The sequence below is a fragment of the Saimiri boliviensis genome, chromosome 14, assembly GCF_048565385.1.
Source record: "Saimiri boliviensis isolate mSaiBol1 chromosome 14, mSaiBol1.pri, whole genome shotgun sequence".
In the NCBI taxonomy this organism is placed as follows: domain Eukaryota; kingdom Metazoa; phylum Chordata; class Mammalia; order Primates; family Cebidae; genus Saimiri; species Saimiri boliviensis.
The window spans coordinates 17540299-17566456 of record NC_133462.1 but is presented as its reverse complement, the minus strand read 5'-3'; the positions used below and the strand labels follow the sequence as shown (position 1 = coordinate 17566456).

At 48.7% G+C, this 26158-nt stretch overlaps 1 protein-coding gene across 6 annotated transcripts in view; it reads right to left on the bottom strand.

The window, feature by feature from the left end:
* FBXO27 (F-box protein 27) overlaps positions 1-24587 on the bottom strand; it is a 31818-nt gene extending 7231 nt beyond the window's left edge. Inside the window, exons 1-7 of one of the 6 annotated variants that reach the window (XM_010330957.3) lie at positions 24502-24587; positions 22310-22551; positions 21531-21920; positions 20655-20766; positions 20478-20573; positions 15601-15736; positions 12050-14582 (exon numbers count right to left, since the gene is read on the bottom strand). In XM_010330957.3, the coding sequence (XP_010329259.1) occupies positions 14439-14582; positions 15601-15736; positions 20478-20573; positions 20655-20766; positions 21531-21894 (852 nt within the window). In that variant the 5' untranslated portion in view covers positions 21895-21920; positions 22310-22551; positions 24502-24587 and the 3' untranslated portion in view covers positions 12050-14438. The other 5 variants (XM_074386385.1, XM_074386387.1, XM_003943125.4 and 2 more) reach the window with 5 other exon arrangements.
* Between the last annotated feature and the right edge of the window lie 1571 nt (positions 24588-26158).

The window sequence follows — 26158 nt, the reverse complement described above, 5'->3', positions numbered from 1 at the left end:
GCCCTCCAGGAGCCCTGGATTTAGCCAGTTAAAGCGCATCCCACTGACCACAGAGGTCTAGCTTCGAAAGCGAGATGGCTTCCTCTTTGTTTCTGTATGAATTGTTTTACCTGGTTCAAGACATTGATTCAGACACAGCAAGTATAGCTGGCCATGAGTGGAAGCTGATCTGAATGGTGTTCAGGGCTGAGACAGTGTCCTAATAATCAGGGAACACCACACACAGCAAGTACAATCCCAGGCCGGGGGCGGTGGCTCATGCCTGTGGTCCCAGCACTTTGGGAGGGTAAAGGCAGGAAGATCATTTGAGCTCAGGAGTTCAAGACCAGCCTGGGCAACATAGAGAAACCTCATCTCTACAAAAAAATGCAAATTTCAGGCATGGTGGTGCATGCCTATAGTCCCAGCTCCATGAGAGACTGAGGCAGGAGGATCATTTGAGGCCAGGAATTTGAAGCTGCAGTGAGCTGAGATTGTACCACTGCACTGTAGCCTGTGTGACAGAGTGAGACCCTGTCTCAAAAAAAAAGAGAGAGGAAAGTACAATCCCAGAGGGCACACGTGGTGCCCCCTGAAGATGGAGAGTTTACAGTTTTTAGGGAACCCCAGGCAGGAATTGTCTTCACTAGAGGGTCAGGAGCCCCAGTGTGGGCTTCCAGCCAGTCCTAAAGGTGTCAGACCAGTCCGAACCGTTTTGCCTAGTCCATGCTGTCAGAGCGAATGCCCAAGGCAGTCAATTCCAGACGGGTTTTGCATGTCCACCACAGCAGTGTCTCTGCCTGAGGAGTGTGAACAGCAACTCCAGGTGGGCGATCTGGTGGGATGTCCGGGATCCGGGATCTGCGCCGCCCCAGGTGGTAGGTGAGCAGGTGGAAGGACGGGGGTCAAGTGGAGGGTCACAGTCAATTTGAATGCAAAGCAGTCCAGCAGCTTGGAAAGGCAAGACTGGGTGTTTCTTTTTATTTTTATTTTTATTTTTTTTTGAGATGGAGTTTCGCTCTCGTTACCCAGGCTGGAGTGCAATGGCGTGATCTCGGCTCACCGCAACCTCCGCCTCCTGGGCTCAGGCAATTCTCCTGCCTCAGCCTCCTAAGTAGCTGGGATTACAGGCATGCACCACCACGCCCAGCTAGTTTTTTTGTATTTTTAGTAGAGACGGGGTTTCACCATGTTGACCAGGATGGTCTCGATCTTTCCACCTCGTGATCCACCCGCCTCAGCCTCCCAAAGTGCTGGGATTACAGGCTTGAGCCACCGCGCCCGGCCTTCTTTTTATTTTTCTTTGGGAGGAGGGGAAAGCTTTCAGGAGCAGTTCTGAACGACAAAAGTCATTACTGCTCATCCCCTACTCTGCACCTCCCCAGATGCCAAGTTTGTGTTTCGGCTCTCTTTCAAACAGTAATTAATTAATTTTTGGAGACAGGGTCTCTCTCTGTCACCGAGGCTGGAGCGCAGTGGCATGATCTCAGCTCACTTGCAACCTCCATCTCCCAGGCTCAAGTGATCCTCCCACCTTAGCCTCCCAAGTAGTTGGGACTACGAGTGCCTGCCACCACACCTGGCTAATTTTTGCATTTTTTGTAGAGATGGGGTTTCCCTATGTTGTCCAAGCTGGCCTCAAACTCCTGGTCTGAAGAAATCTGCCTGCCTTGGCCTCCCAAAGTGCTGGGATTACAGGTGTGAACCACCACACCCTGCCTGTGTTTTGGCTATTTAAAAATGTTTCATTGGCTGGGCACGGTGGCTGACACCTGTAATCCTAGCACTTTGGGAGGCCTAGGCAGGTGGTTGCCTGAGGTCAGGAGTTCAAGACCAGTCTGGCCAACATGGCGAAACACTGTCTCTACTAAAAATATAAAAAATTAGCCAGGCATGGTGGTGCGTGCCTGTAGTCCCAGCTACTCGGGAGGCTGAGGCACAAGAATCGCTTCAACCCAGGAAGTGAGCTGAGATGGTGCCATTGCACTCCAGTCTGGGCAACAGAGTGGGACTCTGTCTCAAAAAAAAAAAAAAAAAAAAGTTATATATATTTAAAAATAAATGGGTTTTCACTATGTTGCCCAGGCTGGACTTGAATTCCTGGGCTCAAGCGATCCTTCTGCCTCCGCCTTTGGAGTAGCTGGGACTACAAGCCTGTGCTAATGCACCTGGCTCTGTTTTTGTCTTTTTTTTTTTTTTTTTGAGACGGAGTTTCGCTCTTGTTACCCAGGCTGGAGTGCAATGGCGCGATCTCGGCTCACCGCAACCTCCGCCTCCTGGGCTCAGGCAATTCTCCTGCCTCAGCCTCCTGAGTAGCTGGGATTATAGGCACGCGCCACCATGCCCAGCTAATTTTTTTTTTTTTGTATTTTTAGTAGAGACGGGGTTTCACCATGTTGACCAGGTTGGTCTCGATCTCTCGACCTTGTGATCCACCCACCTCGGCCTCCCAAAGTGCTGGGATTACAGGCTTGAGCCACCGCGCCTGGCCATTGTTTTTGTCTTTTTGTTACAAAATCAGTATGTCTCATTCCATCACTGTAACTTTAGATTTTTTCCATTTTGATGGAGGTAAAATTCATACATGTATAATTCACTATTTTAGCCATTTAAAAATGTATACAATTCCGTGGTTTTGGTACATTCGCAATGTTATGCAACCATCACCACCAACTAGTTCCCAAATCAACCCAAACAAACCCTGTACCTGTGAGCGTCCCCCTCCTCCTCCATCCCCCTCCTCTTCCCTGGCAACCGCGAATCTATTTCCTGTCTCAACAGATTGGCTATTCTGGGCAATTCATATAAATGGATTCATTCAATATTCGGCCTTCCTTCATTTAGCATATTTTCAAGGTTCATCCATCTTGCAGCATGTATCGCTATTTCATTTTTTTTTTTTTTTTGAGACCGAGTCTCTCTCCGTCACCCAGGATGGAGTGCATTGGTGCGATCCTGGCTCACTGCAACCTCCGGCTCCTGAGTTCAAGCGATTCTCTTGCCTAAGCCTCCTGAGTGGCTGGGATGACAGGCACCCACCACCACACCCAGATAATTTTTTTGTATTTTCAGTAGAGACTGGGTTTCACCATATTGGCCAGGCTGGTCTCGAACTCCTGACCTCGAGTGATCCGCCCTCCTGGGCCTCCCAAAATGCTAGTATTACAAGCGTGAGCCTCCGCACCCAGCCTATTGCTTTTTTATGATGGAATAATTTTCCAGTGTATGGATGGACCACTTCTGGTTTATCCATTCATCAGCTGAAGGATATTTGGGTTGTTTCCACTTTTTGTCTCTTATGAATAATGCAGTTATGAACATTCGTGTACAAGATTTTATTTGAACACTTGTTTTAAATCCTCTTGGGTATATATGTAGGAGTGGAATTGCTGTGTCATGTAGTAAAATTCTATGTTTAGCTTTTTGGAAAACTGCCAAACGACTTTCCAAAGCAGCTGTACCCTTTTCCATTCCCATCAACAACGTGTGAGGGTTGCAGTTTTTCCATATCATCACCAACACTTGTCGTGTTCTTTTTTTCTTTCTTTTTGTTCATATTCATCCCGGCAGGTACGAAGTGGTATTTCATCGTGGCTTTTGTCAGACCTCCATGTTCAAGCCTGGACCCAGAAAGTCTGAAGTCCTGCTTGCCTCGGCTAATTGCCCCACCCTCACCCCCTTGCCTGCGTTCGCCATTATCCCTGATTGCCCAGCAGAGCGTCCCCCAGACATTAAGCTTCCCTTCCCACCCTGCCATCTTAGCTGTTCTTGCTCTGTGAATATCCGTCCGCCCCACCTTACCATCCGACCTACTCTCACGCCTCACCCCACCCGCCATTGTAACTGAACTTATAGTAATGTATACTCCTTGCCCTACCTCACCACTGTAACTGATCTTACCCTGTAACTTTCCACTGCCCACCCCAAATCTATAAAATCAACTCTTATCCTGCCGCCCGTCCGCTAACGCCCTTTTCGGCTTCAGCCCACCTGCACCCAGGTGAATAAACAGCCATGTTGCTCACACAAAGTGCTGGGAATACCGGCGTAAGCCACTGCGCCCGGCCCTTAATTTCATTTTCAGATTGGCATTGCTAGTATATAGAAATACAACTAATTATTTTTTCTTATTTTTCACAGAGATGGGGTAATCTCCCTTTGTTGCCCTGGTTGGTCTTGAACTCTTGACCTCAAGCAGTCCTCTCACCTCACCTCCCAAAATGTTGAGAATTACAGGCATAAACCCCTGTGCTGAGCCCTGATTTTCAATATTGATTTGTAGCTCTCAAATTTCCTGAATTTATTAGCTTTTTTTTTTTTTTTTTTTTGAGACAGAGTTTCGCTCTGTTGCCCAGGATGTAGTGCATTGGTGTGATCTTGGCTCACTGCAACCTCCTTCTCCTGGGTTCAAGTGATTCTCCTGCCTCAGCCTCCTGAGTAGCGGGATTATAGGTGCACACTGCCATACTGAGTTAATTTTTGTATTTTTAGTAGAGATGGGGTTTCACCGTGTTGACCAGGCTGGTCTTGAACTCCCAACCTCAGGTGATCTGCCTGCCTTGGCCTCCTAAAGTGCTGGGATTACAGGCGTGAGCCACCATGCGCAGCCTCATTTTAAAATTCTCATCTAAATGTTTCATCCAGAAGGGTTGGATGCAAAAGGGATACAAGCATTTCACAGAAAAAAAAAAAAACAAAACAACATTTTTATACGACTTGATTAGAAAGACACATCATGTCCAGGAATTGGTCAGGATGAAATCCTAAATTTTCTTCTTTTTTTTGTTACCAGCTCATATATCAAGAATAGAGGCTGGGTCACGATGGCTCATGCCTGTAATTCCAGCACTTTTGGAGGTCAAGGAGGGCAGATTACCTGAGGTCAGGAATTTGAGACCAGCCTGGCCAACATGGAGAAACCCCATCTCTGCTAAAAATGAAAAATAAATAAATAAATTAATTAATTAACCAGGCGTGGTAGCACACGTCTGTAATCTCAGCTACTCAGGAGGCTGAGGCAGGAGAATAGCTTGAACCCGGGAGGTGAAGGTGGTGGTGAGCCAAGATCGTGCCATTGCAGTCCAGCCTGGACAACAAGAATGAACCTTCATCTCAAAAAAAAAGTTGAGCACAAGGCAACAGAAGTGAGACACCTCCTGAGCATCCAACCTGTCAGAAGCAGCCAAAGGGGTCATATCCCTGAGATGTGTCTTCCTCAAACTTACGGCTTTTGGCAGAAATCATAGGTTAGAAATGCATCTGAAGGCTGGGTGTGGTGGCTCATACCTGTAATCCCAGAACTTTGGGAGGCAGAGGAGGGAGGATCACCTGAGGTCAGGAGTTCGAGACCAGCCTCTCCAACATGGTGAAACCCTGTCTCTGCTAAAAATACAAAAATTAGGCATGGTAGCATGTGCCCATAATCCCAGCTGCTTGGGAGGCTGAAGCAGGAGAATCATGTGAACCCAGGAGGCGGAGGTTGCAGTGAGCTGAGATGGCACCACTGCATGCCAGCCTCGGTGACAGGGATGCTCTGTCAAAAGAAGGGAAGGGGATGGGAAGGGGAAGGGAGGGGGAAGGGGGGGGAGAGAGAGAGAGAGAGAGAGAGAGAGAGAGAGAGAGAGAGAGGGAGGGAGGGAAGGAAGGAAAGAAAGAAAGAATCAAAGAGTAAGAAAAAGAAAAGAGCCATTATAGTGAACCCTAAGTTTCTCTTCAAAGAATCAGTATATCAGTATGTTCAGCTCTCTTATTCTTTAATTCTGTATTTTAAAGTTTAACTCCCTTGTAGTTCCAGTAAACAACCTTCTCCACCAGTTCTAATTAGTGGTTCACATCTGTTCCCTTCCCCCGACTCCATCCTCACTCATCCTGGTAACCCCCGGTCTCCCCTGGCTTCCTGCTGTGACCCGCCTGTGAGTGTCCTTCCTGACAAAACATCCACCCTGCCACTCCAGCTCAGACCCCTGCTCTCTCTCTTTTTTTTTTTTTTTTTTTTTTTTTTTGAGACGGAGTTTCATTCTTGTTACCCAGGCTGGAGTGCAATGGCGCGATCTCGGCTCACCGCAACCTCCGCCTCCTGGGTTCAGGCAATTCTCCTGCCTCAGCCTCCTGAGTAGCTGGGATGACAGGCACGCGCCACCATGCCCAGCTAATTTTTTGTATTTTTAGTAGAGACGGGGTTTCACCATGTTGACCAGGATGGTCTCGATCTCTTGACCTTGTGATCCACCCGCCTCGGCCTCCCAAAGTGCTGGGATTACAGGTGTGAGCCACTGCGCCCGGCCCCTGCTCTCTTTAAAACAGCCAGTCGGGATTAGCCTAGCTTGTGCAGTCTAACCCTAGCCAACAGGGGAACAACACAGCAGTAGGGATGACCCCATCAGGCATAAGTACCCCTTCGCCCCTTTGTCTAAGTGTGTGGCGGCCATCATTCTCTATCCATGCACCTCACCCTTCTATAGAAGTAAACTGCCTTGCTGGGAGGATTTATCTTTGAGTGCTTTTTCTTTTGTGGCATCAAAATTTTACTTATAACAGAGCCAAGAAGCCAGTTGATTGTAGATGGTTTCCTCAAAGAAGAAGCCCTTTCCTGTGGGCATTTGTATGTGATCCAGATGGTCCAGCCAGCCTCCGTGATGTTTTCAGTTTAGGTCCCATGGAGGATGCCCCAAGTGTGCCCTAGTGGTGTCAGAGTCAAAGCCCTGTTCCTGGAGTGTGTGCCTGTTTTCAGTTTGGCACAGCATATGCCGAGACTGAAACAGCACAGTGCAGACAGTAATATCAGGTTTTTGGCTTACAGTCAGGTCCAGGCCATTAGGATCTGTGAATTCAGGAAGCCACAAAAGTCGGTGGCTCTTTGGCAGCAGCAAGGCCAAGACACTGCAGGCTAGAAGGCTTTCCTAAGCCCTTTACCTCATCGATCTTAGAGCTCACATTGATGCACTCAAAAGCATGCTTGGGCTGGAGACAGTGGCTCGTGCCTGTATTCCCAGCACCATGGGAGGCTGAGGCAGGAGGATTTCTTGAGCACGGGAGTTCAAGACCAGCTTGGGCAACATAGTGAAACTACATCTCTAAAAAATAAAAATTAAAAAATTAACTGGGCATGGTGGGCGCTTGTAGTCTGAGTTACTTAGGAGGCTGAGGTGGGAGGATTGCTTGAGCCTGGGAGGTCAAAGACGTAGTGAGCCTAAATTGCATAGTTGTACTCCAGCCTGGGCAACAGAGTGAGACTGCCTCAAAAAAAAAAAAAAAAAAAAAAAAAAAAGTCTATTAAACAAACGAAATTGGCCAGGTGTGGTATCTCACACCTATAATCCCAGCACTTTGGGAAGCGGAGGTGGGCTGATCGCCTGAGGTCAGGAGCTTGAGACCAGCCTGGCCAACATGGCGAAACCCCATCTCTACTAAAAATACAAAAAAACTAGCCGGGTATGGTGGTACACGCCTGTAATCCCAGCTACTCCGGAGGCTCAGCCAGGAGAATTGCTTGAACCTGGGAAGCAGAGGCTGCAGTGAGCTGAGATTGTGCCACTGCACTCCAGCCTGGGTGACAGAACAAGACTCTGTCTCAAAAAAAAGAAAAAGAAAAAAACTTTTCTAGACAACACCAGCCTGCCTCATCAGTTACCTTTAAGGGTCCAGCATTTGACTTTAACAAGGACTCATTAGCAAACTAAACACTGTTTTTTAAAACTCTAAAAGTAGCTGGGTGAGGTAGCATGTACCTGTATTCCTAGCTACTCAGGAGGCTGAAGCAGGAGGATCACTTTAGCCCAGGAGGTCGAGGAGGCTGCAGTGAGCCATGATCACGCCACTGCACTCCAGCCTGGGTGAGAGTGTAAGATCCTGCCTCAAAAAATGTATTTTTTTTTTTTTTTTGAGATGTTGTTTCACTTTTGTTACCCAGGCTGGAGTGCAATGGCACGATCTCGGCTCACCGCAACCTCCGCCCCCTGGGTTCAGGCAATTCTCCTGCCTCAGCCTCCTGAGTAGCTGGGATTACAGGCACACGCCACCATGCCCAGCTAATTTTTTGTATTTTTAGTAGAGACGGGGTTTCACCATGTTGACCAGGATGGTCTCGATCTCTCGACCTTGTGATCCACCCGCCTCGGCCTCCCAAAGTGCTGGGATTACAGGCTTGAGCCACCGTGCCCAGCCTGTATTTTTTTTTTTTTTTAAAGTGGAACTCCAAAAGTATCCAGAGATTGCGTCTTTCTTTTTACTGCTTCTTACTTCCTCCAAAGGCTCCAGTAAGCCAAAATTATGGCAAAAATCATCACTTACAGAGACTGTACTTGTTCCGTTTCCAATACTCAGTGAATTTAAATTTCAATCCTCCCATTGTTGGCAAAAAGCAAGTGAGTTGTTTTATAAACACACAATTATTTTTGCAGCTTTCCCTAATCCAGATGATCTCCATAGTGTATATTGCAAGCATAAACATTTACATTGATTTTTAAAAAATCATACAGCTAGGCTGGGTGCAATGGCTCAAGCCTGAATTTATTGAATTTATTGATAGAGAATCTTACAATTTGGGAGGCCTAGAATCTTACGCTTTGGGAGGCCAAGACAGGTGGATCACCTGAGCTCGGGAGTTTGAGACCAGCCCAGCCAACATAGTGAAACCCTGTCTCAACTAAATATACAAAAACTTAGCTGGGCATGGTGGCATGTGCCGGTAATCCCAGCTACTCAGGAGGCTGAGAATCACTGGAACCTGGGAGGTGGAGGTTGCAATGACCTGAGATTGCACCACTGCACTCTAGCCTGGGTGGCAGCGAGATTGTGTCAAAACAAAACAAAAACCATACATCTAGATGAAATAGTCATAAAATACACAGCAGTTTTCAGATTTCTCCATTTTTTTCTCATTGCAAATCTCAAATCTCTATCAATAAATTCAACACTTAACAGTTGGACTAGAAAGCAGGGTTGCTGCAACCTATAGGCTGAAGAAATGGGTAGAATCTACAGTCAGTCTTTAGTAACCATGGGATTGTTTCCAGAAACCCCCGTGGATCCCCAAATCCACAGATACTCAAGTCCTTATGTAAAGTGAAGTGATATTTACATAAATCTCCGCACATACTCCCATACACTTTATTTATTACTTTACTATTTTTTTTTTTTTTGAGATGGAGTTTCGCTCTTGTTGCCCAGGCTGGAGGGTAATGGCGCAATCTCGGCTCACTGCAACCTCTGCCTCCTGGGTTCAAGCGATCCTCCTGCCTCAGCCTCCCGAGTAGCTGGGATTACAGGCACCTGCCACCATGCCGCGCTAATTTTTATTTTTAGTAGAGATGGGGTTTCACTCTGTTGGCCAAAACGTACACACATAAACACAGACTATGCATAGCACCATTTGCAGTTGAGAGAAACATAAACATAGGCAAAGATGCAGTGTTAAACCATACTTGCATGAAATTAACGGAAGTAATACTGTACTACTGTAATAATTTCCTAGCCACCTCCTGTTGTTATTGCAGTGAGCTGAAGTGTTGCAAATATTAGCTTAAAATACCAAGTGATGCTAATCATCTCTAGGGAGTTCGATTCTCTGGTAAATTGCGTTGCGCAGTAAACAGTGATTTCTCCTGGTTCTCGTTCATTTTTCATCTTGAGTGCAATATTGTAAACCCTGAATAACACCAGGGGGCCCATACAAAGTGCCACCGGTGAAACTGAAAGTGCTCCCAAGAAGTACAGAAGTCATGACATTACAAGAAAGAGTTGAACTGCTTGTTATGTATCATAGACTGAGGTCTGCGGCTGCAGCTGTCCACCATTTCAAGATGAATTCAGCATTAAGGAGCATTGTAGAAAAAGAAAAAAATAACAAAAAACAGGAAATTCCCAAAGTGGTCACAGTTATGCTAGCAGGCAGGAAATCCTTGCACTTTTTGTGAAATACCTTTTTATCTCATACTGAAATTGCGAGGCCAGGTGTGATGGCTCACACCTGGAAACCCAACACTTTGGGAGGCTGATGCGGGTGGATCACTTGAGGCCAGGAGTTCAAGACCAGCCTGGCCAACATGGCAAAACCCTGTTTCTACCAAAAATACAAAAATTAATGTGGCATGGTGGCAGGTACCTGCAATCCCAGCTACTTGGGAGGCTGAGACATAAGAATCACTTGAACCTGGGAGGTAGATAGAGGTTGCAGTGAGCCCAGATCGTGCCACTGCACTCCAGCCTGGGTAACAGAGCAAGACTCCATCTCCAAAAAAAAAAAAAAAAAAGGAAGGAAGGAAAAAGGAAGGGGGTGGGGGGGGGGAGAGAGAGAGAGAGAGAGAGAGAGAGAGAAAGAAAATGTAGCTTTTCTGTAGGTGCAGAATTGCTGTAAGAAAGGCATACCTACAGACTCTAATATAATTCTAGAAAAAGTGCAGTCATCTTATGATAACTTAAAGCAAAAATAAGGTGAAGGATATAAAGCTGCAGAATTTAATGCCAGCAAAGGATGGTTTGATAATTTTAAAGAGTTTGGCTGAAAAAAAATATCAAGGTAACAGGAGAAGCAGCTTTTGCTGACCATGAGGCAACAGGTGAGTTTCCAGGTTCCACTGAGAAAATTATTGAGGCGAAAAGATATCTGCCTAAAGAGATTTTTTGTTTTGTTTTGTTTCATTTTTGTTTTTTGAGACAGAGGCTCATTCCGTTGCCCAGGCTGGAGTGCAGTGGCGCAATCTCAGCTCACCGCAACCTCCACCGCCTGGGTTCAAGTGATTCTCCTGCCTCAGCCTCCTGAATAGCTGGGATTACAGATACCCACCACCATATCCAGCTAATTTTTATGTTTTTAGTAGAGATGGGATTTCACCATGTTGGCCAGGCTGATCTCAAACTCCTGACCTCAAGTGATCCGCCCGCCTTGGCTTCCCAAAGTGCTGGGATTACAGGTGTGACCCACACCATGTCCAGTCGTGCAGAGGTTTGCATTGTAGACTAAAATGCCCTATTCTGGAAAAAAGTGCCTCAAAGGACCTTTATAAGTCAGGAAGAGAAGCGAGCAGGAGGACTTAAGGCAGGTTGGGAGAGGCTACCTCTACTGTTGTGTTCAAATGCTGTCAGATTTATGATCAGGCTGACTTTACATAGAAAGCTGCTAACCCCCAAGCCTTACAAGATAAACACCAGCTGCCAGGCTTTCGGTTGCAAAACAAGAAGGCGTGGACAACGAGAACCCCTTTTCTGGATCAGTTCCACTGACGCTTTGTACTTGAAGCTAGGAAGTACCTTGCCAGTAAGTTACTTTGTTATTAGACAATGTCCATGGCCACCTAGAACCCCATAGATTCAACACTGAAGGTGTCGAGTGGTCTCACTGCCCTCAAACACAGCGTCTCTAATTCAGCCTCTAGATCGGGGGTCATAAGGACCTTTAAGGCTCACTACACACTGGGAAGGCCGGGTGCAGTGGCTCCGTCTGTAATCCCAGCACTTTGGGAGGCCAAGGTGGGCAGATCACCTGAGGTCAGGAGTTCAAGACCAGTCTGACCAACATGGAGAAACTCCATCTCTACTAAAAATACAAAATTAGCCAGGTATGCTGGCAGGTGCCTATAATCCCTTCTACTTGGGAGGCTGAGGCAGGAGAATCACTTGAACCCAGGAGGCGGAGGCTGCAGTGAGCCGAGATCACACCATTGCACTCCAGCCTGGGCAACAAGAGCAAAACTCCATCTCAAAAAAAAAAAAAAAAAAGTTATACTCAGTTTTTGAACAGCAAGGAAGGTCGGCGCCCCAACCACCACGTGGTCCATGGGTCAACTGTACAATGGCCACACAACACTTCATTCTCAGGGATTCAACATAGTTCTTGGCATGGGGCAAACTCAAGTTTTTACTTTTTGAAACTTTATGACAGTTTTTTTTTCCCCAAATATTTTCTTTCTTTTTTTTTTTTTGAGATGGAATTTTGCTCTTGTTACCCAGGCTGGAGTGCAATGGCGCAGTCTCGGCTCACCACAACCTCCGCCTCCTGGGTTCAGGCAATTCTCCTGCCTCAGCCTCCTGAGTAGCTGGGATTACAGGCACGCACCACCATGCCCAGCTAATGTTTTGTATTTTTAGTAGAGACGGGGTTTCACCATGTTGATCAGGATGGTCTCGATCTCTTGACCTCGTGATCCACCCGCCTCAGCCTCCCAAAGTGCTGGGATTACAGGCTTGAGCCACCATGCACGGCTCCCCAAATATTTTCTATTCTTTTTCTTTTTTTGGTCGGAGGGAGCCAGGATCTCACTGCATCTCCTAAGCTGGACTGCTGTGGCCTCAAGGTCCTGGGCTCCAATGATCCGCCTACCTCAGTCTCTCAAGTAGCTGAGACTATAGGCACACATCCCCATGTCCAGCTAATTAAAAATTTTTTTTTTGTAGAACTGGGTCTCGCTATGTTGCCTAGGCTGGTCTTGAACTCCTGGGCTCAAGTAATTCTCCTGTCTAGGCTTCCTACAGTGTTGGGATTATAGGCGTGAATCATCATGTCCAGTCTTTCCCAAATATTGTCTTTTATTTGAGACAGTTTTGCTCTATCACCAAAGCTGGAGGGCAGTGGCGCGATCTTGGCTCACTGCAACCTCCGCCTCCCAGGTTCAAGCAGTTCTTCTGCCTCAGACTCCCAAGTAGCTGGGACTACAGGCACCCGCTGCCATGCCTGGTTAATTTTTGCATTTTTATTTTATTTTATTTATTTATTTAAGACAGAGTTCTGCTCTTGTTGCCCAGGCTGGGTAGCAATGGCACGATCTCGGCTTACAGCAACCTCCGCCTCCCAGGTTCCATCAATTCTCCTCCCTTAGCCTCCCAAGTAGCTGGCATTACAGGTGCCCACCACCATGCCCGGCTAATTTTTTGTATTTTTAATAGAGACAGGTTTCACCATGTTGACCTGGCTGGTCTTGAACACCTGACCTCAAGAGAGCAACCCACCTCGGCCTCCCAAAGTGCTGGGATTACAGGCGTGAGCCACCACGCCCAGCCTCAGCGGGTGCTTTCTTCCCGAGTTTCCCCTCCTCAACTGGGACTACTTATGATTCTCAGCCAAGGCAGTAACACTGAACTTCTATTAAAAAGCTCTGAAGCAGTTTTGGCAAAATAAGAAATTTATTACGTATGACTGGCAGATACATGCTGCTGATATATTATTGTTTGAAGAAAAGCCAAAATAAAAAATAGTATTTTAATTTTAAATACCACATAATTACAGGTCCTGGAGGATCAGAGTTGGGCTCAGGGAATTACCTCATTTATTAGAGAAGCCAGAATGGGCAGAACCATCTCCAAATTCTCTTTTTTTTTTTTTTTGGAGACAGGGTCTCGCTGTCATGCAGGCTGGAGTGCAGTGGTATGATCATGGCTCACTATAGCCTCAACCTCCTGGGCACAAATGATCCTCTCATCTCAGCCTCCCAAGTAACTTGGACTACAGGTATGTACTACCATGCCTGGCTACTTTTTATATTTTTTGTAGAGATGGGGATCTTACTACTTTGCCCAGGCTGTTCTTGAACTCCAGGGCTCAAGTGATCCTCCCACTTTGGCCTCCCAAAGTGCTGGGGTTACAGGTGTGAGCCATTGCACCCAGCCCAAACTTTTTTTGAAATGGAGTCTTGCTCTGTTGCCCAGGCTGTGAGTGCAGTGGCACAATCTCAGCTAACCGCAGCCTCCAAGTCCTCAGCCTCCTGAGTACCTGGGATTACAGGCATACGCCACCACGCCTGGCTAATTTTTTTGTATTTTTAGTAGATACGGGGTTTCACCATGTTGGCCAGGATGGTCCCGAACTCCTGACCTCAGGCAATCCACCTGCCTCGGCCTCCCAAAGTGCTGGGATTACAGGCATGAGCCACCATGCCCAGCCCAAACTTTTTTTTTTTTTTTTTTTAAAACATTGACTTTCAGCTGCATGACCAGATCCCAGCACGGTAGCTCAGAAGCCCCAGGAGGTTGGGTTCACACCCTTAGGGCTGGGACTTTCTGAGCCCTAAGGATGAAAATCTAAGTTCTGAGATGAGTGGAGGGCTTCCCTGAAGGGACCAAGGAGGTCACTGTGGCAGATACAATAGGAAGCAAGAGGTCAGTGGCGAGGAGGGGAGGGGATGGGACAGAGGGGCCTGGGGCTGGACTGAAGGGTTTCGGGTGGGAAGAGAAGAGACGGGAGGGGAGAATTCTTCTCTAGGACATATGTTCCCCCATGCTCAAACCTGTGGGTTTCCCCTCAGTAGGGCAGGGTCCCCCAAAGCAGCAGCTGCAGTAGGTAGATATGATGGAAGAAGCTGCTTCTGGTAGTTTCTAGAACCTGAAGATGAGGGACTTTGATCGGACCCAGGAATTCCCAGTATGCCAGGGAGTTACAAGCGCTTAGTTGGTTAATGAGGGGTCCCAGCCAATGGTCCCAGGCCCTGGAAGGCACAGTCAGGCTGTCTTGCAACAAGGGTGGTCCTGGACTAGGGTGGACGAACTTGCACCGTCACACTGGAGTTGGTCAGACGGGCTCCATAGTGGCCGGCCCAGAACTCTGTATCCTGCCCCCAGTGTTCGAAAGACACAAAGCGGACACCCATCTTGATGTTGGAGAAGACGTGAGTGACCTGTAGGCAGAGGAAGGGCCCAGCCCCGTTGTGCCACAGCCTCCTCTCCAAAGCTGACGTTGGGGCCTTCTGGCAGATGGTTATTTTCTAAGGATGGCTATAAAATCTCCCAAGGGGCACATGTTCTTCTAGAATCTTGTAGAATCTTCCACTCGCTCATCAAAAAGTAGAATCTGGCTGGTGCAGTGTGGCTCATGCCTGTAATCCCAGCACTTTGGGAGGCTGAGGCAGGTGGCTTGCTTGAGGCCAGGAGTTCGAGATCAGTCTGGCCAACATAGCAAAACCCTGTCTCTACCAAAAATACAAAAAAAATTAGCCGGGTGTGGTGGCACACACCTGTTGTCCCAGCTACTCAGGAGGCTGAGGCAGGAGAATTACTTGAACCCAGGAGGCAGAGGTTTCAGTGAGCTGAGATCACGCCACTATACTCCAACCCGGATGATAGAGGGAGACTCCATCTCAAAAACAAACAAACAAAAAGGAAGCGGGGAATCTAATTCTCTTCCCCACAAATCTAGGTGGGTTTTGCTTGTCATCAAGAATGTGGTGAAAATGATATGGAGTGACTTTTGCCAAGGTCAGAAGAAGCAAGGGAGTTTCTACCTGTTTCTCTAGAATCCTCTTCCCCAAGCGAACACATAAGCAATCTGACTGTGTAGGAGCTGCCATGCTGTGAGGAAGCCCAAAGTAGCCCAATCAAGAGAGATCCCACGGAGAAGCTCTGAGACTAAATGCAGGAAGAGATGCTTCCCAGCCAACAACTGCGACGCATGCACCACCCACCACCCTGTCCTGCTGCTCCAGACTTCATCAGAATGTCACTGTCTGAACCTCGAGAGGCGGAAACCAGAACCACCCAGGTGAGCCCTCCTGAAATTACTGACTTACAGAAACCACGAGAGGTAGTCAAAGGACTGTCGTTGATTTTAAGCCACTAAGTTTTGGTGTGATTTGTTTAGCTGCAATAGGTCATCACAGGCCCCCAACATCCTTTCCCCAACCCCCATCGGAGACTCACGTGAAGGCAGACATTGTTGTTCCACCGGGGGATGGGATCAGGCACAGCAGAGAATTTATCTAGAACAGTCTGGTTGGCATCCAGAAGTTGGACAAGGAGTCGATACATACAGCCACTGTCGTGTCGGGCTCCCCACCTGCGGGAGGAGAGAGGCCTTGAAGGCTGGGCTTGCCACCCCATCTCTTTGGGTGTCTGCCTACCTTGTCCTTCCTGCCTTGTCCAAATGCCCTCCCCATCAACACAGATCCTCTCAAGGGACTCCTGGGAGGTGATCTCTGGACGCTTGAATGTGTTGTGTCAGACAGGAGTATCTTTGATGGGGATCCAGGGGGTACTGGATAGTCTACCAATGTGATTTAGGGCAGGGGCTAGCCACACTCATATAGATGGTCCAGGATGGGGGCTGGCCCCTCCAGAAAGACCCACAATGTGACTTGCGGTGGGGGCTGGGAGTCAGGGAACATCAGTGGACCTGGATGCCAAGATTAACCACATGGGCCATCAATCAATCCATCATGTCTATGTGATGAACCCAAGAAACACTCCGAACACGGAGGCTTGAGTGAACTCTGTTGGTCAACAAAATACCATGCATCTTGTCACACATCAATGCCAGCATGGTAACATGTCCTGATGCCATGGCAGAACAGCAGAAGCTCTGTGTCTGACATTTCCCCTGGATGCTGCTCTATGCCTTTCCTTTCTTGGCTGATTTTAATCTGTATCATTTCCCTGTAATAAACCAGAAGTGTTTAGTAGCTTTCTGTGAGTTCTTCCAATGAATTATTGAATTGTGAAGGTGGTTTTGGAAGTCCCTCAAACTTGCAGTTGGTGGAGTTGTAGAGATGGGGTTTTGCCATGTAACCCAGGCTGGTCTTGAACTCCTGGAATCAGGCAATCCTTCTGCCTCTGCCTTCCAAAGTGCTGGGATTACAGGCGTGAGCCATTACACACAGCCAGATTTTGTTTTTAATTATTACGCATTAAATGACGTAATATATTTGTGTTGTTCTGACATATTGTGTCAGAAGTGAGGATGGTCTTAGGGATTCCATCCCTGAACTTTGTAGTGAGCTTGAAACTTCTCACAAATATTGATGCCTGGCTGGGCATGGTAGCTCATGCCTGTAATCCCAGCACTTTGGGAGGCTGAGGCGGATGTATCACTTGAGGTCAGGAGTTTGAGACCAGCCTGGCCAACATGGTGAAACCCTGTCTCTACTAAAAATACAAAAATTAGCCAGGCATGGTGGCAGGTGCCTGTAAACCCAGCTACTCAGTAGAGGCCAAGAGAGGAGAATTGCTTGAACATGGGAGACTGAGGTTGCAGTGAGCTGAGATCTCTCCATTGCACTGTAGCCTGGGTGACAGAGGGAAACCCTGTCTTTAAAATGAAAACCAACCAACCAAACAAAAAATATTGACGCCTGGCTCTCACCCTCAGACACTCAGATTTAATTGGTATGAATGGTGCCTGGGCATTGTGCGTGCATGTGTGTGTGTGTGTGTGTGTGTGTGTGTGTGTGTGTGTGTGTTTTGAGATGGAGTTTCGCTCTTGTTACCCAGGCTGGAGTGCAATGGCGCGATCTCGGCTCACCGCAACCTCCGCCTCCTGGGTTCAGGCAATTCTCCTGCCTCAGCCTCCCGAGTAGCTGGGATTACAGGCGCGTGCCAACACGCCCAGCTAATTTTTTTTTTTTTTTTTTTGTATTTTCAGTAGAGATGGGGTTTCACCATGTTGACCAGGATGGCCTCGATCTCTTGACCTCGTGATCCACCCGCCTCGGCCTCCCAAAGTGCTGGGATTACAAGCTTGAGCCACCGCGCCCGGCCGTGTGTGTGTTTTTGACTGAGTCTCGCTGTTGCCCAGGCTGGAGTGTAGCGGCGTGATCTCGGCTCACTGTGCCCTCCACCTCTTGGGTCCTGGTTCAAGCAATTCTCCTGCCTCAGCCTCCCAAGTAGCTGGGATTACAGGCACACACCACCATGCCCAGCTAATTTTTGTATTTTCAGTAGAGACGGGGTTTCACCACGGTGGCCAGGCTGGTCTTGAACTCCTGACCTTGTGATCCACCCGCCTCGGCCTCCCAAAGTGCTGGGATTACAGGCATGAACCACCACACCTGGCCAGCATTGTGTGTTTTAAAAGCTACTTTTATGATGTGCAGCAAAATTTGGAAGCCATCGATTATTACAATCAAATAGTACACCATTGACCACGACAACACAAATATGTTACATAGTTTGATAAGTAATAATTAAAAACAAAATCTGGCCAGGCATGGTGGCTCACACCTGTAATCCCAGCACTTTGGGAGGCAGAAGTGGGAGGACTGCTTTAGTCCAGGAGTTCAAGACCAGTGTGAGTGACATGGTAAAACCCGTCTCTATAAAAAATATATGGCCAAGTACGGTGGCTCACACCTGTAATCCCAGAACTTTGGGAGGTTGAAGTGAGCAGATCACCTGAGGTCAGGAGTTCGAGACCAGCCTGGCCAACATGGCAAAACTCCATCTCTACTAAAAATACAAAAATTAGCCAGGGGTGGTGGTACATGCCTGTAATCCCAGCTACTCGGGAGGCTGAGGCAGAAGAATCATTTGAACCTGGGAAGTGGAGGTTGCAGTGAGCTGAGATGGCACCATTGTACGCCTGCCTGGGCAACAAGTGAAACTCTGTCTCAAAAGAAAAAACAAGAAAAAAAAACAAGAATTTAAAAATTAGACAAGCACAGTGGTTGTACACTTATAGTCCCAGTTACTCAGGAGGCTGCGGTAGGAGGATCACTTGAGGCAAGGTGGTGGAGGTTGCAGTGAGCCGAGATCACGCACTGCACTCCAGCCTGAGTGAAAGAGCAAAACTGTATCTAAAAAAAACCCAAAAACCAAAAACAAAAAAACAAAAAAACTTATTGGAGATATATCTCTTAATGAGATGGAGTTTAGGGGCAGGGTTATGGGGCCTTAAGAGTGAATTCGCTGGCCAGGTGCGGTTGCTCACGCCTGTAATCTCAGCACTTTGAGAATCCAAGGTGGGTGGATCACCTGAGGACAGCAGTTCGAGACCAGCCTGAACAACATGGTGAAACCCAGTCTCTACTAAAAATACAAAAATTAGCTGGGCGTAGTGGTGCACACCTGTAATCCCAGCTACTCAGGAGGCTGAGGCAGGAGAATCACTTGAACCCAGGAGGCAGAGGTTGCAGTGAGCTGAGATTGCACCATTGCACCCAGCCTGAGCCACCAAGAGCGACTCTACCTCAAAAAAAAAAAAAAAAAAAAAAAAAGTGAATTTGCTAATGCTCAAAATTTCCAATGGCCATTTTGCCTGGTTCCCCAGTAGTCTTTACATCTGGGGACCACAGTGAGGGTTTTTTTTTCCTGTAAAACTAGAGAAGGGGCATACTGAGAGACTAGGGAAGGAGAATTATATGATGCTTCCCACACAGATGTAATCTATAGCAGATTAATTTTATAATAGGGGGCAGATGGCTGCAGTGGACCTGGAATTTGACTCCCATAAAACCATCTGGGTCATAAACCCCCTGGAAACTCTTCATGCACCCCAGATGCAAGACCATCACTAAAGGGACAAGCTCTGGAGTCAGTTGACTCAGGGCCTTATGCCAGGTTCTGCTAAGCTCAGGCTGTGTGGCCAGGGCAAGTCATCTGCACCCCCCCACACCCTTTTTTTCCAGAGACGGAGTCTCACTCTGTTGCCCAGACTGGAGAGCAATGGTGCTATCTCAGCTCACTGCAACGTCCGCCTCCCGTGTTCAAGAGATTCTCCTGCCTTGGCCTCCGGAGTAGCTGGGATTATAGGCACGCACCACCACACCTGGCTAATTTTTTGTATTTTTAGTAGAGATGGATTTCACCATGTTGGTCAGGCTGGTCTCGAATTCCTGGCCTCAAGTGATCCACCCACCTTTGCCTCCCAGAGTGCTGGGATTACAGGCATGATCAACGGCGCCCAGCCTGTCATCTCCCCTTTCCCCTAACCCCTCAGTTTCCTGCAAAGCTCTGAATGATCTGAGGGCCTGAAATACACCTTCCCACAGGATCAAGTTTCAAAAAATATGCTCACATTTATAAAGTACTTGTTATGTGCTTGCCATGTAATAATTATCTTTGCAAGAGCCCTATCTTATAAACAGAGGAAACAGAGGTATGCTGTGACATGCCCAAGGCCACAAAGCTGCAGAGTTAGGGTTTGAATCCGGGAGGTCTGGCTCCAGAATCTAGGCTCTTAGTCAACTTTGCTGTTTTCTCCTCCTAAGGCAAGGAACATCTCAATCATTCAGACAAGACTGAGCTGGGCCCAAGCCCTCTGTATTGGATCTCATCTTCTGCTTTCCAATTCACATCCCTCTGGGCATGAGTAGAGAGGCTCAGAGTGTGTACTCTGCTAATTTCTAAAACTGTGAATATGGCTGTCACCTCACCTCTCCGAACTTGTTTTTCTTTCTTTCTTTCTTTTTTTTTTTTCTGAGACTTAGTCTCACTGTCGCCCAGACTGGAGTGCAGTGGCACAACCTCGGCCTCCTGGGTTCAGGCGATTCTCCTGCCTCAGCCTCCCAAGAAGCTGAAACTACAGGCGCACACTACCACACCTGGTTAATTTTTTTGTATTTTTAGTAGAGATGAGGTTTCTATGCTGGCTGGGCTGGTCTTGAACTCCGGACCTCAAATGATTTGCCTGCCTCGACCTCCCAAAGTGCTGGGATTATAGGTGTGAGCCACCATGGCCGGCCTGAACTTCAGATATTTTTAAACTGTAAGGAGGGGTTAGGAGGCCTAAGTTAAGTCACCCCTAAAAAGGTCATGTCACATGAAGTTAGTGCGTAGCAAGGGGCTATTTTAATCATCATACTCACCAGTCAGAGACACAAATCTCAATCCTGCCACTATCCAGCAGTTCTGGCCACAGACCCTCCTCCTCTAGGTCCAAGACCTGCTTCTTGCGACACCAGCTGGGAATGGAGACAGGGTAATAAGAACAGGCAGGCCTTTCTCAACAACTGGCCGGACCTTTGGATAGCAGGGGCATTCACCTGAATGAAGTCACGAAGCATGTCTGAGAAGGGGCCCCACGCACGGTTGTCCTGTTTTCCTCTACCACCCAGCCGTCCCCACCATGCTGCACCATCCACTTTCGGAGGCCTTCTGTGAAATAAAAAAGGTTAGTACCCAAGTTCCAGTCGCCTGCCTGCAGGTTCCTAGTGAGACTCCGCCTCTAGCCCCTCCCACGTGCTCACAGTGCAGCTCGCTTTCCCGGCCCTTCCCACGGAGGCCCCGCCCCCTGCCCCCTCTCATCAGCTCCTGGCAAAGCCCTGCTCCTCACTGATTTGCAGCAAAGCCTCGCCCCTCCAGCCCCGCTATCTGGCTCCCAGAGCTGGCCCCGCCCACCGGCTCCCAGTGAAGCCCTGCCCCACCAGCCCGGCACCCTGCCTACGAGGTGCTACCTCGCCCCTCCTACTCCTCCCACCGATCCCAGTAAGGCCCCGCCCCTTCCACTCCTCCCACCGTTCCCAGTGGGGCCCCGCCCCTTCCACTCCTCCCACCATTCCCAGAGAGGCCCTATCCCTTCCACTCCTCCCACCATTCCCAGAGAGGCCCTGTCCCTTCCACTCCTCCCACCGTTCCCAGTGAGGCCCCGCCCCTTCCACTCCTCCCACCGATCCTAGTGTGGCCCCGCCCCTTCCACTCCTCCCACCGTTCCCAGTGAGGCCCCGCCCCTTCCACTCCCACCGTTCCCATTGAGTCCCCGCCCCTTCCACTCCTCCCACCGTTCCCAGTGAGACCCCGCCGCTTCCGCTCCTCCCACCGATCCCAGTGCGGCCCCGCCCCTTCCACGCCTCCCAATGCGGCCTTCCCCCCAGCACCTCCACGGCTCCCAGCATCCTGGACCACCTTTTCTGGGATCCCACCTTGGCCGCAGGGGTTGCGAATAAGGTTGCGTCCGATGGGTCTGCGCGCGCAGAAGCGGCCCAGCGGGCAGGGCCTGGCGTTGCGGGAGGGAGACTGGCAGCTGCGCGCGAGCTGCAGCAGCGCGCGGCCGGTGGTGCTGTGGTCCCGGGCCAAGATCAGCAGCCACAGGGCCTGGCTGTCCACCAGGTCGCGCCAACCCCGGCACACTTGGCGGCAGCGCCCCAGCAGCGTGCGCGGGGGGACGTGGCTCAGCACCACCAGAAGCAGCTCCGGGGGCATTTGGCTCAGGTCCAGCGCCCCTTCGGGTTCCGGCTCCGGCGCGGGGACCCGGGCGGCCCTGCACCTGGAGGCTGAAGCGCCCATGGTCCCCCCGCCAGGCCCGGCTGTGGCTGCGGGAGAGGAAGGATCAGGGCGTCAGGGACCAGCAGCCTCCGCCTGCCCTGCCTCTGCCAGGCGCACCCCTACCTTCACCACTCCTGGGCCCCGTTCCCAGGTCCCCATCCCCCAGCCCGTCCTTGATAGCACCGATATCCCGGAGACCCCGCGGTCTGTGTGTGCGTCCCGAATTGCATGCAGTCGGCCCCACCGACACCCCACCCCAAGTCTTACCCTGGGGCCTGGCGGCGCTCCTCGCCGGAATGCCGCAAGCTCCCCACGCCCCTCTGCACCCTTTTTACTCGCCGGCCCCTCCCCGCTTACAAGCCAGCTTGACCTACCCCTGCATCCTCCTTACTGGCCAGCCCCTCCCACCTACTCCTTCCGCATCTCGAGACCCAACCTGCTTCCCGCGATGGGGCCGGGCCGGCCGAGATCCAGAGGAGCCGGCCTCTCCAGCCGGCCTCTTGAAATGTTCCTAATTCGCTAGCGGCAGTGAGAAGCCTGGCTCCGAGCAACTGTTGTTATTTTGGTCCGGCTTCTGGGTGGGAGGCCTCATATCCGTTAACGCGTTAAAAAATTTCCATCACCTTTAAGGTCGGGCATGGTTATCTTCATTTCACAGGATAAAACGGGTTCCAGCTGCTAAAAATGAGTGCTACAACCAATCATAACATTAACCAACTTTTATGGACGGTTTTACTGCCATCCAGGATGGCAGCCCCATGAAGTGGGTGCTGTTGTGCCTCCACTTCACAGGTGAGAAAACAGACCAGCGGAGGCCAAGTGAATTTGCCTATGATCACCGGCCAGTAAGGATTTGAATCCAGCCAGCCTAGCTCCAGAATTCCTGATTTTAACCTCTATATCAGCTCTGTCCAATAAAAACACAATTGTGGCTGGGTGTGGTGACTCATGCCTGTAATCCCAGCACTTTTGGGGGCCAAGGCGGGTGGATCGCTTGAGGTAAAGAGTTTGAGATCAGTCTGGCCAACATGGTGAAACCCATCTCTACTAAGAATACAAAAATTAGCTGGCCGTGGTGGCAGGTGCCTGCAATCCCAACTAATTTGGAGGCTCGGGCAGGAGAATTGCTTGAACCTGGGAGGCTGAGGTTGCAGTGAGCAGAGATTGCACCGCTGTACTCCAGCCTGCGCAAGAGCGTGAGACTCTGTCTCAATAAACAGAAAAAACAATTATGAAAGTTGATTATATGAATTGGATCCTTCTCGTCATACTCAACTAAAACAAAGTTGAGAGGCCAGGGGGAAAGAAACACTCAGGGCAGATACCATTTGCCCCAATAATGTGATTCTATGCAGGGCTGGCTGTTAAAACTGCCAGGTGTAACCTGGAACCAGTCTAACTGGTACCGAAACAACCTGCTGTGACTCTAAGACTAGTTTTCCCTCTGCTGTCACTTACCAATCAGAACTTGCCAGCTCCCCAAAACATCGATAGTGTCAAGGAACTTTCTTGCAAAACAATACCTGACATTTCTTATGTTAAAAAACCCTCTAACCTCTTTGCTCTTTGAAAGTACTGAAGACCACATGGTCTGTGTGCATGCCTCAAATTTCGAGTCTTGCTTCCCAAATAAAACATACATTATTATTATTTTTGAGACAGCAAAGACTCTGTCTCCCAGGCTGCAGGTCAGTGGTGCGAGCTCGGCTCACTGCAACCTCTGCCTCTTGAGTTCAAGTGATTCTCATGCCTCAGCCTCCCCAGTAGCTGGGATTACAGATGTGCACCATCATGCAGGCTAATTTTTGTATTTTTAGTAGAGAGGGGGTTTCACCATGTTGGCCAGGCTGGTCTCAAACTCCTGACCTCAGGTGATCTGCCCGCTTTGACCTCCCAAAGTATGGGGATCACAGGCATGAGCCACTGCACCCAGCCCAAATAAAACATTTTAAATTTAGAGATTTTTGTCTCGATGTCTCTGTTTTATTTGGCTTTGCATAATTTGAGCCATATACATAATTGAAAACATCAACAAACAAAACCAGACATAGATGATTCCCCACAAAGAACTTACCTTCTAGAGGGAGAGACACGATAAACAGTTGAATAATGAGCAAATTACATAATATCAAGGAAATAATTTAAAGCCTCCAGGTCGGGCACGATGGCTCGTGCCTGTAATCCCAGCACTTTGGGAGGCTGACGCGGGCAGATCACTTGAGGTCAGGAATTCAAGACCAGCCTGCCCAACATGGCAAAACCCCGTCTCTATTAAAAATACAAAAATTGGCCGGGCGCGGTGGCTCAAGCCTGTAATCCCAGCACTTTGGGAGGCCGAGGCGGGTGGATCACGAGGTCGAGAGATCGAGACCATCCTGGTCAACATGGTGAAACCCCGTCTCTACTAAAAATACAAAAATATTAGCTGGGCATGGTGGCTCGTGCCTGTAATTCCAGCTACTCAGGAGGCTGAGGCAGGAGAATTGCCTGAACCCAGGAGGCGGAGGTTGCGGTGAGCCGAGATCGCGCCATTGCACTCCAGCCTGGGTAACAAGAGCGAAACTCCGTCTCAAAAAAAAAAAAAAAAAAAAAAAAATACAAAAATTAGCCAGGAATGGTGGCACATACCTGTGATCCCAGCTACTTCGGAAGCTGAGACATGAGCATGACTTCAACACGCGAGGCAGAAGTTGCAGTGAGCTGAGATCTCACCATCGCACTCCAGCCTAGGTGACAGTGAGATGACATCTTAAATAAATAAAAACCTCTTTTTGACCTTCTAAGAATTCTCTCTACAAATGCAGAAAAGAATTAAATGGGGCCCAGCATAGGGGCTCACATCTGTAATCCCAGCACTTTGGGAGGCCAAAGCAGAGGATCCCCTGAGCCCGGGGGTTTGAGACCAGCCCTGGCAACACAGTGAGACCCTGTCTCTACAAAAAGTTTAAAAAGTAGCTGCATAGGGTGGTGTGCACCTGTAGTCTCAGCTACTTGGTAGGCTGAGGTGGGAAGATGGCTTGAGCCAGGGAGGTTGAGGCAGCAGTGAGGAGTGATCATGCCACTGCAGTTCAGCCTGGGCTACACATCGAGACCCTGTCTCAAAAAAAAAAAAAAAAAAAAAAAAGAGCGAGAGAGAATGAAATGGTTGTATTAGTGCATACACATTAAACTAGCCTGTACTGTGCATTTGCCCTGATGAACAATGTGTGTTAAAAAGTGATTAGTGGGCCTGCGCAGTGACTCATGCCTGTAATCCCAGCATTTCGGGAGGCTGAGATGGGTGGATCACAAGGTCAGGCATTTAAGACCAGCCTGGCCAAGATGGTGAAATCCTGTCTCTACTAAAAATACAAAAATCAGCTGGATGGGATGGCGTGCACCTGTAATCCCAGCTACTCGGGAGGCTAAGGCCGGAGAATTGCTTGAACCTGAGAGGTGGAGTTTACTGTGAGCTGAGATCACGCCACTGCACTCCAGCCTGGGGCACAGAGCAAGACTCCGTCTCAAAAAAAAAAAAAAAAAAAAAAAAAAAAGTGATTAGTGCTATGAAAAATTAGACCAGAGAGAGAAAGAAAATGGGGCATAATGAGGCTGGGTTGGGTGGATAGGAGAGGGAGAACATGAATTAGGAGAGATGGATGAACTATTATGCTGGTCTCATTTCTTCTCAATATGTATATTTTTATTTTAAAAATTTCATTTCTGCTGGGTGCGGTAGCTCATGCCTGTAATCCCAGCACTTTGGGAGACCCAGGTGGGTGGCTCACCTGAGGTCAAGAGTTCAAGACCAGCCTCACCTACATGGTAAAACCCTGTCTCTACTAAAAAGACAAAAAAAAAAAAAAAAAAAAAAAAAATCAACCAGGTATGGTGGTGCACGCCTGTAATCCCAGCTACTTGGGAGGCTGAGGCAGGAGAATTGCTTGAACCCAGGAGGCGGAGGTTGCAGTGAGCTGAGATCACACCATTGCACTCCGGCCCGGGCGACAAGAGCAAAAATATGTCTCAAAAAAATTGCTTATATCTATATTTTTGAGACTGGGTCTCACTCTGTTATAGCTCACTTCAGCCTCAAACTCCTGGACTCAAGCAACCCTCCTGCCTTAGCCTCCTGAGTAGCTGGGACTAAAGGTGTGTGCCATCATGCCCAGCTAACTTTTTTCTTTCTTTTCCTTCTTTCTTTTTCTTTTTCTTTTCTTTTCTTTTCTTTTTTTTTTTTTTTTAGGAGAGACAAGTTCTTGCTGTTGCCTAGGCAGGTCTTGAACTCCTGAGCTCAAGTGATCTT